Source organism: Garra rufa, chromosome 15 (assembly GCF_049309525.1).
Source record: "Garra rufa chromosome 15, GarRuf1.0, whole genome shotgun sequence".
Classification (NCBI taxonomy): domain Eukaryota; kingdom Metazoa; phylum Chordata; class Actinopteri; order Cypriniformes; family Cyprinidae; genus Garra; species Garra rufa.
In genome coordinates this window covers 12677793-12695818 of record NC_133375.1, presented here as the reverse complement: position 1 = coordinate 12695818, position 18026 = coordinate 12677793, and the positions used below count along the sequence as shown (strand labels likewise).

The 18026-nt window shown below is 37.3% G+C and overlaps 1 protein-coding gene across 1 annotated transcript; it reads right to left on the bottom strand.

Annotated features, from left to right (window-relative positions):
- Positions 1-8106: 8106 nt before the first annotated feature.
- Positions 8107-17500, bottom strand: LOC141287651 (globoside alpha-1,3-N-acetylgalactosaminyltransferase 1-like). Its single transcript, XM_073819801.1, has 5 exons — positions 17466-17500; positions 9634-9669; positions 9503-9538; positions 8918-9052; positions 8107-8797 (listed from the first exon to the last, which is right to left on the bottom strand). The coding sequence occupies exons 1-5, from the start codon at positions 17498-17500 to the stop codon at positions 8107-8109; spliced, it is 933 nt and encodes a 310-aa protein (XP_073675902.1).
- Between the last annotated feature and the right edge of the window lie 526 nt (positions 17501-18026).

Below are 18026 nucleotides of genomic sequence, written 5' to 3'. Positions count from 1 at the left end.
ACAAACAGTCAGGAGAAGCAACATGACTGAGAGTGACAGAACCAGTGTTCCTCTGTACATAAGGGAAGCCAAACACATCGAAAGTGGGACAAAACAGTGCAATGTTACAGAGCTCACGCCACGCTGACCTATCATCAGCGTGGCTCAATGGACTCAATGGAGTGCCACTGAACGGACAATTAAATTGATCAATTAATAATGTATGCCTACAAGTATGGTTAAAGCATTAGCTAAGCACTATAACGACATGACATTTACAAAGCAGTCTGAAAGAAATTATTTGCATAGACATAAATGTTTTAGGTAGATTTTAAGGCACATTCCCCTCAAAAATAAAAGTAATCCACTGTGTCCTCAGTGACTAAGATGTTGAGAGAAAATAAAGACTCTTATGTTCAGTCTTACATTCAAAAATGGAGGACAGTGTACAACCAAACACAAGTCCCTGAGGGCGGAAACTATGGCAATGCAGGATTGTCAGTCAGCATCTGTGGGCGGGGCAAATGTGACATTACACTGATTTGAGAATCAAATGGGGGGCTCGAGCCCTTACTCCTTTGAGGTCTGATGCTAAAGTGCCCCGGTCTGCGATTTCTACCAAGGGGGATCTCCACCCGGTCGCCGATTTCTACAGAGGGGGATACAAATGCCATTTCGCCCCAGCCCCTCAGGAGGTCTGTGCACACCACTGCATGAATACATAGTCCAAACACTCAGTGTGTAATCGTTTTCATACACAGTTAAGATTACAGCTTCATATGTTTTGCTTTCTGGTGTTGACCTCTGCCAGATTACTAAGCCTATAGGTTTAGGGTTAGGTGTGGAGGAGGGGGGAGGAGTAGGAAACCATACCATGTAGAGTAGGAAACCATGTAGAGATTTCAACGAGAGGGGGGTCATTTTGTTAAAGTTCCCACAGGTACGTTTTTGTCATCAGATCAGGAAAAACTTGAGGAACTGTGGGAGAAAAGAAAAGATCCACACCCATTGACGCTTAGGGTCTTCCAAAACTCCACAGAGAGCTCACTACAAATATGAAATTCATACATTTACATACATCATACCTTCATATATTTAGATGTCAGAGGGACTTTTATCTGTACTGGTAAGTTTTTATAATTTTTTTATCAAAAGCTTTAGGTCTCCTGTAGAAGGACCTGTTTGTATCTTTACAACAAAACCGTTTTTTAAACAAAGAGATAGATCCATTACTGTCATGAAGACAGCCAAACCTGTAGTAAGATAGGAATCTGCATCCATGACCTCATTCTTGTCATTCAGCACATTTTAGTCTTTTTTAGAATAGTAATAAGCATTAAAAACATAGTGGGCTTCCATGAGCATTCTGATATTTTCTCTGTTCTGAAAAAAAAATTAAGTTAAAGGAAAGGAAAGAAGTAGGTTTTAAAATCTTTGCAAATTTATTAAAAATAAAAAAACTTAAATAATTATATTGCATAAGTATCTGGGACAATTGAAATTTAGCTGAGGAGCATTCATATTGCTTGTAAATGTTATTACACTTTGATAGAAGTTAACCTGTGGCAAATTAAATTGAATGGGTATGATTTGGAAAGGCACACACATCTTAATGAAAGGTCTAACAGCTGAAAATGCAAGCCCTACCAAAATGTAAGTGCAAAAACCAAGCCCTGATGCCCTGAGATTGGCTGTTTATTAGTACTTATAAAGCATTTATTCTATCACCATATTCTACATCCTTTATCCTACCCAATGCCTAAATTTAACAACTATCCTACTATTAATAAAATACTATTATTTTATGAGTATCGATTTCTACATTAACAAGCCTTCTGCTTCTGCTCCTGAGTCCAGCCCAGAGCCTGTTCCAGCCCAAAGACTCAGAGCTTTCCCCAATAATTTTTTTGGGGGGTGTGGGGGTTTACTATATGTCTCCGGCCATAGTAGTCGGGCCAAGTTCCTATGCCAATGGTTCCACTCTCTCTGATCCACCCACGTTTCCCTAAGCTCGGAAGAGGATTTCAAACATCTGACATAGGGCCAAAAGTGGTAGACCCAGCATTTACATCTGTTTGATCAGTGCTGGTCAGTGCTGAACATTAGACTATGCTCCAGCTCCTGAGCATAGTTTAATGTTGACTCCAGCTCCTGAGCACAGTCCAGTATCTGCTCCAGTCCCAGAATTCAGCCAAAAGAACATTGGCCTATCTATGATGGCACTGGCATTGTAGACCAGAGTCCAGTGCAGGCTCCAGCCCCTGACCAGAGTCGAGAGATGTCTCTATCTCCTGACCAGTGTCCAACGCAGGATCCAGCCCCTGACCAGAGTCCAGTGCAGGCTCCAGCCCCTGACCAGAGTCCAAAGCAATAGCGCCTAGCCCTAAGCCTGCTTCTGCTCCCGAGCCCAGCTTAGAGACTGTTTCAGCCAAAAGTCCCAAAGCTTTCCCCAGGAAAATAGACCGTGCAATATGTCTCCAACCATAGTGGTCTGGCCAAGTTCCCAGTCCAAGGCCAAGGAGGCTGCACTACCATGCAGCCTCCCCCTCCCCCCCCCCCCCACAACTTTTAAAGAGCACATATTACGCCCTTTTTTCAAAGGATCATATTGATCTTGGGTGTGTCATAAAATGTGTCTGTAAAGATTCAGCTCAAAATACCCCACAGATCATTTATTATAACATGAGGAAAATGTTGTGAGGAAAAAAGATCTTTTTGGTGTGTATCACTTTAAATGCAAATTAGTTGCATAATCTTGCCCCATCTTCAGAGGAGGGCATAGCTCATCTCTGCTTTGCATACCTACAGAAAGAAACACTCAAGAGAAGCAACATGACTGAAAGCGAGAAAACTGGTTTCCATACATATGGGAAGCCAAACACACCAAAAGTAGGACAAAACGTCCCAGCTTACGTATGTAACCCTGGTTCCCCGAGGGAACGAGAAGCTGCATCCGAAAATGCTTTTGTTGCCTGAACTGCGAGCTCAGTAACCTGTATCGACGAACCGGCAGGAGAAATCTGAACTAACTGATGTAGGGACCCCCATAGGAGTGGCGAGCCCTTCGGCTCCACTTCGCAAGTGGGCGGAAAGAACCAAAGTTTTGAATCACAGGAGACCGCTGTGCCCCGTAACCCTGGCAGGGGTAGCAGACTGGTCTCCTGAGGGCATCGGGGGGAAATGGACAACGTTTAATGCGGTGCTACCCGCTCATCCCCGACAGGGGCTGCCTTCAGCGATCCTGGGTGAACATCAGGACAGCTTAGCCGAGGACTTCCTCGACTGAAGAACGACCCTCAGGCCACTGATCTCGGTCCCGTTGGGGAGGGGCCTGAGTAGCGACGCTCAACCTCTGTGGCAAGATCAATGGTACGCCTAAGCTCGTTTACGTCAACTTCCTCACCAGTATTGAGATCTTTCAGCAGATCAGCCTGGTAAACCTGCATTGATTATGAGACATTGTTGACGTTACAGCTGCTCAAACACGGACAAAATGGAGGACAGCGTACCACCAAACACAACTTGCTAAGGGCGGAAACTATGGGAATGCAGGACTGTCAGCCATCGGCCGTGGTCAAGGCCTAAACAATGTGATGTCACATTGCTTTGAGAATCAAAACATTTGATGTTTTATGCTCTATTTTATTATTGGGCTGTCTTTAATCACCTTTTAATCTCAGTCTTTTAATCTCACTTTGAGAAGAAAGAAAGAAAGAAAGAAAGAAAGAAAGAAAGAAAGAAAGAAAGAAAGAAAGAAAGAGGGTTTTTTTCCTGTTATTTTGTTTCTGTTTTGTACAAGAACATCCAGTTGACACTTAAATAAAGAGTCAATTCTTTAACTACATATAATGTTAAAAAGCTGTTGTCACCTTTATTTTTATAGTGCTTTATATACAATACAGATTGTCAAAGCATTAAACAGGAATATTGTGTATCTGTAACAAAGGAGGTCTGGAGACTGACGTGTGGATCCAAACGCAGGCTTTATAGAAGACGTGGTCAAACAGACAGGGTCAAACACCAGCAAACAATAACAACAAGGATAATCCAGAGAGTAGTCAAAACACAGGCAGAAGGTCGGGGCTGGCAGCGAGAATCAAACACGGGAGGGAGTCCAGGAATCAAACACGGGAAGAAACGCTCAGAAATGCAGCCGGGGCAATACAAGACTTCGCGAAGAAGCTGTGTGTGTGAGTGGCATATAAGCTGTCCGTGTGATGAGCTGCAGGTGTGTGTGTGTGAATGAGCTGCAGGTGTGAGCAGTGATCAGTGCAGTGAGAAACAGGGAGCAGGTGAATGCAGTGATTAGTGCAGTGGCTTGTGGGAAATGAAGTCCATGATGTGTAGTGCAAGAGTTAATGACAGGACGACTCAATTCGTGACAGTATCGGTAATGCAAGATGACATTTTTTTTGTTGTTGTTAAAGTCAGTTTAGAGCTCAGTTTAATGTGTTATTATTGATTGATTGATTGATTTTATTTGACTACTTAAATATAAAATTAAATATGAAAACAGTACTCTGTGTCATACATTAAAATACATAAATAGTCAGGGATAACACAATAAAGCCCAAAGACTTATTTCCATTGTGGTCCCTATAAGGGCAAAGGGAAAGGACAAGTTGCAGCAATTCACACATCAATCATTTTTCATACATTAAACAAATTCATTCATAAAATGTACAATAAAAATAGACTATGATATAATAAAAACTATGATTGGCATCTAAGCCATACTTTCAAACCCTGTTTAAAACTGCCTATGCTTCGAACTGTCTTTAGTGTACCAGGTAACCGGTTCCAAAGGGTAGTTCCAGCATAAAGAAAAGACTGTTTGCCCAGATTAGTATTAAATCTGGGGGGTACAAAATCTGTTGAGCTACCCCTAGTGGTGTAACTATGACCTTCACTTACTCTTTTAAAATATTTTTTTAAATATTTGGGAACATCTCCATTAACAATTTTATGAACCATACCCAGCTGCATCTGAGATACGCGATCCTCAACTTCCAACCATCCCACTCTTTCAAAGTGGGAAGATTCCAGATGAGTTCTTATGGGAAGGTCTAAAATTAGCCTTATTAATTTATTTTGAGACGTCTGAAGCCTATGTTTCAGGTTCCCTGTGACACCATTGTACCATGATCCACACGCATAATCAAAATATGGCTGAATTAAAGCTCCTGCCAGAATTAGCTTTGTTTTTTCATCCAAAAACTTTGATATTCTGGCCAAAAAACGGACTCTCTGATTTACTTTAGTAATTACCTTACAGGCCTGACCTACTCCAGATAAATTACAATCTAACATACATCCAAGATAACTGATTGATTCCTTGGCAGTAATTACAATATCTCCAGCTAGGACCTTAAAACTGGAGGCTTTCTTTAACTTTATCTTTGTTCCAAACAATATGGATTCAGTTTTCCCTAAGTTAAGTGATAATCTATTATCAGCCATCCATATGCTAATATTTAAAAGTGATGAGCTAAGTTTGTTTTCAATCATATTTTTATCCTTGTGAGAAACAACCATCGCAGAATCATCTGCATATAAAAAAAGACTGCATGAACAAGCAGACTTTAGATCATTTATATACAGTAAAAAGAAAAGTGGACCCAAAACACTCCCTTGAGGTACCCCACAGTCCATGCCTTTTGGTTGAGACATTTTCCCCCCAATGTCCACTACTTGCGTTCTATTCTCCAGATAGGAGCCCACCCATTTCTGTGCTAATTCACTAAAACCCATGGCTTTCAATTTATACATTAAAACACCATGGTCGACTGTATCAAAAGCTTTTTGTAAGTCTAACATGACCATGCCACAGAAGTTTCCATTATCTACCTCCTTTTTTATATAGTCCGTTAGAAACAATAAACAGGAATCCGTAGAATGTGATTTCCGAAAGCCAGACTGAAACTCATAAAGTAGGTTTTGTGATTTTAAGTAATTATCAATCTGTTCAGAAATTATCCTTTCAATTATCTTTGACAGACAACCAAGAATTGAGACAGGTCTATAATTACCAGGGTCTAGTTTACTCCCTTTCTTATATAATGGAATCACTCTGGCAATCTTGAGGTCATTGGGGAAGCATCCTTGTTCTATCGACCTGTTTATAATATGAGTAATGCTCGGAGCAATAATCTCAGCGGCATCCCTCACGAATTTAGATGGAATAGAATCTAATCCTGTGGCTTTAGAGCCATCAAGCCTCTTCAGCTTCTCAAGAACAAGTGTCTCCCTCACCTTTTCAAAAAAGAAACTCCCCGCCCGGACACCTAACTGAGAGTAAAAGTCCTGCACATGACTTTCACCATATTGACCAGTCTGACCAGGTAACTTTTCCACAAGCTTCCTGGCAACTGATGAGAAATGCTTATTAAAGCTATCTGCCACCATCTCCTTCTCTGATGTAATATTGTTACCAAGGTCTAGAGTGATATTACTGTTTTTTGTTTTTAGCCTTTTACTGTAGCCAAGTTGCTTAAGGGATTTCCATAACTTTCCTGAATTGTTTCTATATTCAGCAATTTTTTCATTGAAATATGCCTTTTTACTATTGCCCACTAATCTATTGCCCACTAACTTCATTTCTTGCCTTTTTATAATCAGCCCAACTCTGCTCATCCTTATTTTCTCTGAATTTCCCATACTTCCTATTTCTTACCCTAATTGCCTCAAGGACGTCATCATTCACCCAGGGTTCTGTTCTCTGCCTTATTCTAATTTCTTTATATGGGGCTATTTTATCCACAGCTTCTAAAAACATACTTTTAAATAGGCACCATGCTCCGTCCACGTCACTACATTGCAAAACTTTAGACCAGTTCATTTTATTTAAACAGCCATTTAGTGCTTCTTTGCTATACTTTTTCAGTGACCGGGTTTTTATAGAAGTATGACAGTTGAGCACCGCTTTCTTGATCTTTCTAGTACAGAAAATAATAGAATTGTCACTCAACCCATATTTTATAACCCCGCTTTCTGTTATCCTAGATTTGTCTGACACTAGGACAAGATCAATCGTGGTTTGGGTGGTAGAGCACACACGTGTAGGCTCATTAATCAGCTGATGTAAACTATTGGAGCGACAGAAATTCATCAATGCTTTATACCCGGAAACATCACTTTTCTGAACATCAGTGTTAAAATCCCCCAACATGATAACTTCAGATTTAACCAGGTCCATACAATTTGAGCAAACATCCTCTAAAAGTTCATAAAACTGTGTTTGATCAGGCGGTCTATAACATGCGCAAATTAGTATGGGCTTACTCTTCGGTAGCAAAATATCTAACCAAACCGCTTCAACCTTCTCACTATTTAAGTCCATTCTATGATTAAAACCAATGTCCGCTCTTACATATATACACACCCCTCCACCTTTACGGTTTCGATCTCTCCTAATTACCAAATAGTTCTCCAATTCGATTTCAGCATCCGTAATGGAGTCATCCAGCCATGTCTCCGTGAAACAAAATATTCCCACCTTTCTGTTTTTGCTGAGGTGTCGGATCTCGGTGATTTTCGGGAGAAGGCTTCTGACGTTGAGATGAAGCAGGTGTAATCCTCTCGCCGTCATGAAATAGTCCACACTCGATATCTCTTTACAATATTATCTATACAATATAGTTAATATAGCATTGATTTAAGTTAAATTTTATTTATTATATTTTAAGTTAAAATGTATATTCATGAATACGCTAATACAAATATAAACAAATACAATTTAAATGAATCAATAATATAACATGTTTGTAAAGATTTTTACGTTTCTTGAGGTTTTACAGTGTCCAAATGCCATGTCAAACACTGTTTCAGTGTATACCCAAACATACAAAAAGGCAGGTTATTTTTTATTGCAGTGGTACTCAAAAAAATATAATTTAAAGTTTACAGTTGGTTTTAGCTCCCTTAACGTCCTCCCTCAACTCTCTTTATAAAAGCGGAAACACAAGGGATTGTCAGTGCTTTCAATACATGCAAATTGCATTTGGTTACATAATAAAGAGTATGGCAAAAGGTTTGATAAGTTCATATTGTGAGTGTTTATTTAAAATGCTCAAAAACACACCTGTGAGAACACACCATGTCAGTGTAGCTGAATACTGAGATAAGTTGCTATGCGTTTGGACGAACTTCAGCATAGTTTTTAGGTACATTAGCCATACGAACTATTTTTATTTGGGCTGCACCTTCATTGACGCCCCGCCACATATATTCAGGAGAGAGCAGTTTACTAGGTTTGTTCAAAAGGAAATACTTGTTCAAGTGAGACTCTTCTTGCCATACCGCCTCAATGGAGTTTGCAGCATCAATGTTCAGGTTCTCCCTGCAGGTTTTGGTGAGATTATGTACATCTTCCAGTGTGCCACCAAATGCAGCACCAGCATAATAATAATCACCTTCCCCAGCTGGAATGTATGCTAGAGACTCTGGTCTACGCTCATATGTGAGCTGATCTCTTGGAGTATCATAGAGCCAAGGATGTATTACGCCTACCAGACGACCCAAAGACTCCGCACCCCAACGGCCATAAAACATGGTATCTACATCAAGGCAGAAAACATAGTCCGCCTCGCCGGCAAGTTCATTATCTATTAGTTTTTCCAGCTTTTCCATCCTGTTCATACTGATGTCCTGCCATCTGTTCAAACTCTCAACCTTTAGAACTGTCAAACTACGGTTTTCACCCATCTTCACTTCAGGAACTGATTCTGGTTGATCTGTAAACAAGTAGAAATGCACTCGAAATCCAACGAAGTAATGCTGCTCTGCTGATTCCAGAAAGTCTTTAATGAAACGCGTGTATCTAACAAACAGAGAAAAAAAATACAGGGGGATAATTATTACTATTTTCAGAAACAGGGAAAACAGAGGGGAAACAAATGAGAATTATTAATACAATATAACAGATATCATGAAGACTTACTTTCCTAAAGCGAAGACAGTGGTGGCTATGGTGAGATTCTTTTGTTTGTAGATAGAGTCGATCAGTGTGGCATCAAAGGTTCCCTCCCAAATGATTGGAGCTGTCCATGGTGACACAGAAGCAACATCTGTCCGACTTCATTAAAAACACACATACAGCACTGTAATCATTCCATTCATGAATTGAAATGGGCTATAACAGGTTGATTCTAAAAACATAATACTCACCCTACCAATGCACTCGGCTGGTTGTACAACAACCTAAAAATGAATAAGCGGAAAGAACAACAGATAATTTATTTGTTCATGGAATTGATACACATTTTAACTCTCACTGCTCATCTGATGAGAACCACAAAAACAACCATGAACCAAAAATGTTTTTTGTTTTACACACCCTGGCGCTGAGCGCAATCCAACAGTCCTTTGCTTCCATTTTGGCCTGATAATAATCAAACACAATTTGATTATGTTGTGTGTGTGTGTTGATGAATACACGCATGCACATAAATGCTAGCATTTGTTTTTTTTGTGTGTGTGTGTGTGTGTTCAAGAGTGATGTATGTGAATGCACATCATGACTTACTTGGTAACTTCTTGTTCTGTTATCTGCTGATTGCAGCTTAAAAGAGTAAAAAGTTAAATAGTTCAGTAATGCAAACTTCTCAACACATACACTACATCTGCACCATGTTTGTCTAACGGCACTAAACTCACCTGTTATTGTACTGACTATTGTTCAGGTAAATGAGCCTGTAAAGAAAGACACAGAACTTTGTAAGAGAGGATCTCTGTAAATGTGTAACTGCTTAATCTTCTTCTAGGGGTTGCACCAACTAATCGACTAGCCGACTAATGCTCTGCCTTGATGCTTTAAGATTGATGTAGACTAGTCCTTTAGAGGGTGCAACAGGACAAGAAATCTGTCAAGTCCTCATTTACACTCAGTTCCAAACAGTTGAAATGACAAATAAATGCATATTCCGAAAGTGCTCTACTAGATGTGTGATTATACCATCAGGATGCTCAAAATTGAGTTAATTCAGAAACAATTCAGTAGCACGGAAATATATTGTCAACACTGTTCTGTGATTTCTCAATAAAATAGCTTAGAAACTGAAAAGTTCTAGCATATATTTAGGCTTATTTGTTCATGAATGATGTCCTCAGCGACTACTCCGTGTCAACTTAAAAAAAAGAAGTAAAGTTGACTTTTCTGTCTCTATAGTTTACTTACTCATATTTTCTCTAAAATGAGTTACATATTTATAAGAAATGGCTTTAAGCTGCAGTCTGTAATTTTTTATTTTTTTTTGGTTAAAAATGATCTAAAATAAATATTTGAGCAACTACATAACCATCCAGTGTTCAAAACTATTGCCTTACTTAAGCCCAATTCACAATAATTAGCTTATAATAATGTTTTATAATTTAAGTGGTACGGGGAGGTTTCCGCAGGAAATTCAAGCATGTTGCTGTGTTTTTACGTCATGTCTGTAAACATAAAGAAGTTGTCCCGGCTACTATCGCATATGCAGATGCTGCAGGTGGCAGATCGTTTATAGCCTTTTCTCACAGCAGCTGGAACAATTAAATGCACCATTTTGATGGCAGATTGTAATCCAGAAAGGATTATGTGTTTATGAAACACATCCCAGTTGAAAAAAAAACAGCATATGCTGGTTAGGTTGGTTTTGATGCTGGTATGCTAGTTTAAGCTGGTTCTTTGCTGGTTTATGCTGGTCCTTTGCTGGTTAATGTTGGTCTTTAGCTGGTTTATGCTGGTCCTTTGCTGGTTTATGCTGGTCATGTAGCTGGTCAAGGACCAGCATAAACCAACAAAGGACCAGCATAAACCAGCATCCTAGCATCAAAACATACCTAACCAGCATATGCTGTTTTTTCAACAGGGATGTGAATAAAATTAAAATATATTACCGTTTTAAATGTGTTTCTGATTACAGATAACCTGGGATTACACAAGATTTGTATTTTAAAGACAGCCAGTTCGAAGGGAGCATAGTTTGCTTTTTGAGTTAAAAGAATTTCTTAATATGAAAATCGAACCCTGTTGAAAAAAACAGCATATGCTGTTTTGGTGCTGGGATGCTGGTTTTAGCTGGTTTATGCTGGTCCTTTACTGGTTTATGCTGGTCCTTGACCAGCAACATGACCAGCTAAGGACCAGCATAAACCAGCAAAGAACCAGCATTAACCAGCTAAGGACCAGCATCCCAGCACCAAAACATACCTAACCAGCATATGCTGTTTTTTCAACAGGGAATGGTATTATATATTAGACTGTACAGAAATTGAAATCTACATTTTAGTACACTATACTCATAGTCACGCAATTCTGATGTTGTTAACATTAATAATTTGAGAATAAAGTATAACATAATAATCATTTGCACGGTTTGATGTGATATGAGCTAACTGATCATTAGATGTAGTCATCATTGATAGCGCAATTTATTGTAATGCTTTCTTTCCTCAGTTGGTCAAAACAAACGTGGCAGAATTATTTCCTTACTAGTTCAGATGACAGTTTACAGTGAAAATTGTTATTTGGGTCATATATTCGTAGGCTACAATCTGTGATTCCTAAGTAGTTACAGTTTCCACACCGGTGCCATGACTGACTGCCAAAAATACACCTCAAATCATTAGATTAATCCGCGCTGGAGCTGTGCCGACTCACTACCCACGAATGGAAGATAATTCCACACACAGCTGCAATTGCAGGTTTTCAAACAGAGATGACGACAAAGAGGCAAAACTTACTGACTGCAGCTTTAAATTATATATTTAGGAGTCTTTTATCACTTTAAACAGTACTATTTTGTATTTTACACACCTTATCACTGAGATGTATTTCATTTTATCATGTCCTCAGTGCAAAGTAATCAACTTCCACAAGAAATATACACCATGAAATGATAAAAACCTCAAAATATTTTTAAAATTGTTATATACTAGGCTAAACTGCATCTAATCATACATATAATTCATGTGAAACTATAGTTATTTTTTTTGTTTGTTTGTTTTTGTTTTTTACAATTTTCTTCATTTATTGTGTCCCTAAAGTCATCTTCCACCCTGATAGTATGTACTTTCTTGCCATTGACTAGAGGCCATTTTCAGGAAGTAATATTGTTACTGGAATTCAGTTGAACAAACTGAGGTAAGTGTCAACTCTTACGTTCCACCCTGTTAGGCTATGTTTTGAAGAATGTTTGTCTAGTCAAAAAAATAAAAATAAAAAAATCTGACATAGTTATAGAAGTTGTTTATCTGTAGAAGGTTAGCAAGCTAACTGTTGATCACTCAAAAAGCTACGGCGAATTTAACTCAAACCACCCACTAAGACGAGTGGGAATATATAAAAAATATTTAATGCTGTTTTGCTGGGTATCCTCATAAGTCCAGTCTTAAATGAGTTAAATAATGTCTTAAATGAACTTAAACAGGTCTGAGAAAATACATGGTAATAATACGTTTAATAGTACGTAGTCTATTAAAATTGTTTGGGGTTAATGTCTAATACAAACAGTAATTCAAACTAATTTAAACAATATAAATTTGTTTTACATGTTCATGTGATCACTCAATTTTATGCAATGATGTAATGAGGCAAGTTTCTTCGTTCTATTTTTTTTTTTAAATATTAAGTTTTCTTACTGTCCCATTTTACCTGAACATTATAGATAAATTGAGACAGTAGCATTCCGCTAAAGTGGGACATCCTATAAAGTAAAAGTTAATACAGTACATTGCTGTGTAAGAAATTTTGTTTTACAGAAAAGAAGACAGAAGACAGAGAAAGATGGGAATCACTGTCCATTACTGTTCCTTCTAGTGATGGTTTTTGTGTTTGTTAATCTAGTTAATCCAAATTAATTACAGCACCTTTTTTTAATCAATTATAAATAAAAAAATCATTTCTTATGTCTGTCCTCTCTAATTTGTAATTATTTCTCTAGCCACCTGAAAAGAGAATTGTTTTGCCACTTGTCATCATGACCACATATTTTTGTGTCCCTCCCCCAAAGGAAACCTGGATTTTTTTTTGTATCGTTTCAAAACATTATATTGGTGCACTTCCACATATTGCAGATGGCAAACCATGTAGAACAATTAAAGCGTATCTGCTGTCAGAACCTGTTAACACTAGTGTTCCACCCTGTCATGCTCCGTTGCACCCTGTTAGACAAGTCATTTTAAATAGCAATTTGACAGCAATGTAAAATATTTGCCATAATTTTGTCTCATTTTGTGAGGTGAGGAGCATTAACAGCATATATATGTTTTTGAGTAAACTTTTTGGATTATTTACTATACTAAAAAGTACCTGTTCTTAATAATCAAGACTTAATATTCTATTTATCAATAAGATAAGAATAAGAAATACTATTATGGTGTAAGAGGCATATACTATCCAAGAAAAGCTCATTATTGTTTAACATTTACATTATTAACATTTTGTAATAACTATATGTTCCAAAATGTTAGGATACCAGGAATTACCCATAAATGTAATCCCACTGTCCTACTTTGTGTGTATCTGTTTTAGAACGAGCAGAAATCTGTGAGAAATTTAACGACCCAAACACAAAAGAACTGCTAAATATGAGCTGTTAAAGAAACAATTAGCCATATGTGCATCGCTGTATCATAACTGTGAGGTGTTCGAATCTCAGCTCACTCGACTTTCATCACATATATGTCGTTTACCACCTATGTTTGTCATATACACAGAAAATGTAGATTAATGAATTGCTTTATATTATAGGGTTTGAAAATCAACATAGACTTTGATTTCCTCCCATACGAAAATTAACCATATTAAAAGTGTAGTACGAATACCACTGTTAAACTATAGTTAGTGTAGCTTGTGGTTACCATGGCTTAACTATGTTTTATTTTATTATTTGTAGTAAAACTATTGTTAATTTTCGTAAGGGCTGTCCCAAACCTATATCATTCAGCAATCCTACAACCTGATCCACAAGGGTGAAACCACCCTTAATATGATACATCTTGATAATGAAATAAATAAAAATATAAAATAAATTAAAGGGGTCGTAAAATGCCGTTTCAGAAATGTAGGCTATAACAGATACACCTGGCCACATGCCAAGCAGTGGTAAATGTTACCAACTTTTGAGAAATAATACTGCATTATTATCACATTAATTTACAAGCCAAAAACAAGGGCAAACCATTTAATATTGCTTAAGAATAATTACATACCCACTCAATGCCATCCCGAACAACACAAGAACGATGAGAAAATTCTGACGGAGCATTATTCTTGGGATATTCCTGCCTACATTGATATGAAGTTAGAGACTGAAGCGCAGGTGACAGGAATAAAGCAAAAGAAGTGTAGATAAAAGAAGGAGGGTGTGTAGCCTTCATTTTAAAGTCAAATAGGCACAATAGGGTGTTACGTGACGAGAGTGGCGGATCCAAAAGCGCAACTTTTGTTAATAAGCGTTTCAAGTCAAGTCAAGTCACCTTTATTTATATAGCGCTTGTAACAATACAGATTGTGTCAAAGCAACTGCACAGTATTTAAACAGAACAATAGTGTGTAAGTAACGCATTATTGAAGATAATCAATTTTCAGTTAAAGGCAGTTCATCAATGAATTCAGTGATATCATCGTCCAGTTCAGTTCAAATAGTATAGGATATCGCTGGAAAATGTCCCCAACTAAGCAAGCCAGAGACGACAGCGGCAAGGAACCAAAACTCCACAGGTGACAGAAATGGAGAAAAACCTTGGGAGAAACCAGGCTCAGTCGGGGGACCAGTTCTCCTCTGGCCAGACGAAACCAGCAATGAGTTAGTTTCAGTTAGTTCGTCTTTATTGTTGCTGTGTTTTCATTAATAAAAACAACAATGATACAAAAACTTCGTAAATGTTTAATATATGCAAATTTGCCATGGCACTTTTTTATGGTTGGTGCGTTTTTATTAATATAGGCTATTGAGCCACAAACGACGATCGTTTTTAATCCAAAGATTTGTTACAACACGGGTAAAACCTTTTTATTCATCTTTATTCATTTTGTTAATAAAAAGTACAAAGTTTAATCTAAGTGAATTTTTCATTCTACTATTTTATTGAGACCCATAGCCTGTTTATTTTTCATTAATATAACAAATAATGAGCCACAGACTAAGCATTCGTGTGTTACAAGAGTATACGAGTCTTCGTGTGTGTGTGTGTGTGTGTGTGTGTGTGTGTGTGTGTGTGTTTGCTTTGTTTTTTTGTTATTTCATTAGAAGTAGCCTAATATTGAATCAACCTTTAGCATTAGCTAATTTTGTTCGAAGAATAGGAAAGATCTAACGTTAAATATTAAAAATCAGCGCTATACGCTATATTCTCTGTCCCTTTCGTTAATTCTTAATCATGGCAACAAGTGATTTTTTTTAAGTCAGTTAAATAAATTGAAATTACTTTCACAGTCAGTTAGATTTAACCTAACGAACATGTCAAGTTGGACGCTTCCTTCTCTCGGTAGTGACACTCACGTGGTGTTTGCGTACTCTATCATATATCAAGACAATAAAATGCAATATTTGTCAAGTACAGACGTTTCAGAATGAGCGAAACACTTTTTATGGGTCATTCTATAATCGTGGGTACATCTCATGTCCACAGAGAGAGTGGGGAAGGTTGCAACACTTTTTGCATTTCCTTTAGTTTCTCAGAGACTGTTTGTATTAGAAAGCCGAAATTTTAATACAATAAAGCCACATCTGTCAGCTACTCACCCATATTGCTGCAACATGTGTACATATGATAAAATACGCACAACTTACACTTAAATAGACAAAGTGATAATAAAATGTAATTAAATCATTCCTAATTCCAATTTCTTATCATTTTATTTGTGCACAGTCAGGGTCTTTAATAAGGTAAATTGGCTGTATAAAAACAAAAAATAGTAAATGAAAAACATTCTTAAGAAACAATAGATTTTCACTTGAAGAGATACCTGACTATTAATAGGGGTTCATTATTATTATCATCATAAAATTACAATTATGTAATGTTGTGGCAAGCTTTTAAATCAATGTTGTGGTAAGGGACAGCATGTTGGGACAGTTGCAACAATGTAGCCTTTTTTTCCATTAATATACCAAATAATGAGCCACAGACTAAGCATTCGTCTTACAACGCGGCTATACCAAACTTTTTCGTTCTGTTCATAAAAGTTTTGTTTAATACAAGCGACTTTGTCATTCTAATGTTGTGTGTTTGTTTTTGTTATTTCATTATGAGTAATATTGAATCAACTTTGAGCATTAATTTTGTTCGAAGAGTAAGAAATATCTAACGTAATAAGATGAGAGATTTGCTGTAAAGACGCTCTCACTCTTTCTCTGTCTCAAATTGTCTCTGTCTGTAGAAGTGGTTGTTAATTCTTAATGGGTACGACACAAACATTACAGGCAATAATATGATCAAAAGTCATGGCAAAAAGTGATTTTTTTAGTCAGTTAAATAAGTTAAAATTACTTTCACAGTCAGTTAGATTCAAACTAACTACTGTTGCTTATTTTCATTTTAGGCTACTTTTTTCAATGAATTTTGTTGAATATAAAAAACAATAAAATACATTTTATTTATTTTTAACACCGCAACACCCATTTTATTTTGGGGCAAAACGCCAGGGGGTGCTGCTCAGTACCCCTACTTTCCGCGGTACACAGTTAAGAGTGGGAAAGTGAATCAACTCTCAAAAATGTGAATTACACCTGTGGAGGGATTTGACATGAAGGCTCTAATATTGTAACTCAGAGCACAGTGTAATAAATGAATCAAAATCGAAACTAATTATTTGGGACCTTATAGTCTTGTCCTGCATCAGGACATCTTTTAAACTGTCAGACTGGTATATTCTTGAAAACTGCTATTTCTCGAAAGACTTAAGGTGTATTCGACTACACGCCCACACACGGCAGTCAACCAGTTCAGCCGGTTGCAGTCGGAGGCGGAGTTGAAACGGACATATGTCAAGTCGGACACTTTCTCTCGGTAGTGACTCTCACGCGGTGTGAGAAGTAGGCTAAATAAAATGCAATATTTGTCAAATACACAGACGTTTCAGAAACGTTTTTATGAGCAACAGAAACACTTTTATGGGTCATTCTAAAATTGTGGGTACATCTCATGTCCATGAAGTATGTGTTTAATATTTATCAGTGTAAAGCCCTGATGCTTAATTTTGTAGTAGCCTACATAATTACATTTTCCCCAAACACACTGTTGAAAAAAGCTGTATCTTTTGTTCTAAAGTGATGTTTATATCACATACAACCCTGAAAAGTTGCTCATTCTACTCTGCATTTAAGCATGAAAATTACCTCAAATATAAATCAATTTAATAGTTTGCCTTTAGTTAGATTAGGTTATCAAGACATTTGGGTGTGCTCTTCAAAAATAATAAGTGTTTATTGTGATATAACTTGTTTCCTTTGTGTCCGAAAAACCATTGTCAACTCCCAGCAAACATTTGGACGTCCGATTACCGTTGAAAATACGTCCCTCCGTCACGTCCCGTCATGGTTGAAAAATAGTTCCAAAATGGAAATCCAACCGACGTCTTTGACGTCTTCTGGCCGTGAAATGCACGTCTTTTCTGGACGTCCACGGACGACTAAATATGTCATATTCTGGATGTTTATAATAAGATGTACGGCTGCATAATTTACGTGTGTACATTAAAATATAAAATAAACACATACCATATTGTTTAACATCGTGAAATGCATTAAATTATGTCTTGAGGTTTACACATTTGCCGAACTTGACTAAGGTTCCAAAAAGGTCCAAAATCGGTCCAGTCCGACCTGGACTCTATAAAACGTTTTTCCCACGTGTACTTTACAACCAATAACACATTATTTGTGAGTTTAAAAAATAAATATTTTACTTTACCACAAGATATTTTACTATGAACTTAACATTTTTGAATAATACCTTCCAGTTATTAAACATCTATTCAAACAAGACACTACAAATCGTGCAAGTTAGTTAACCAAATCTGTGGTACTTGTGTTTTCTGTATTTTTAAATTAATGTGAAGTTTT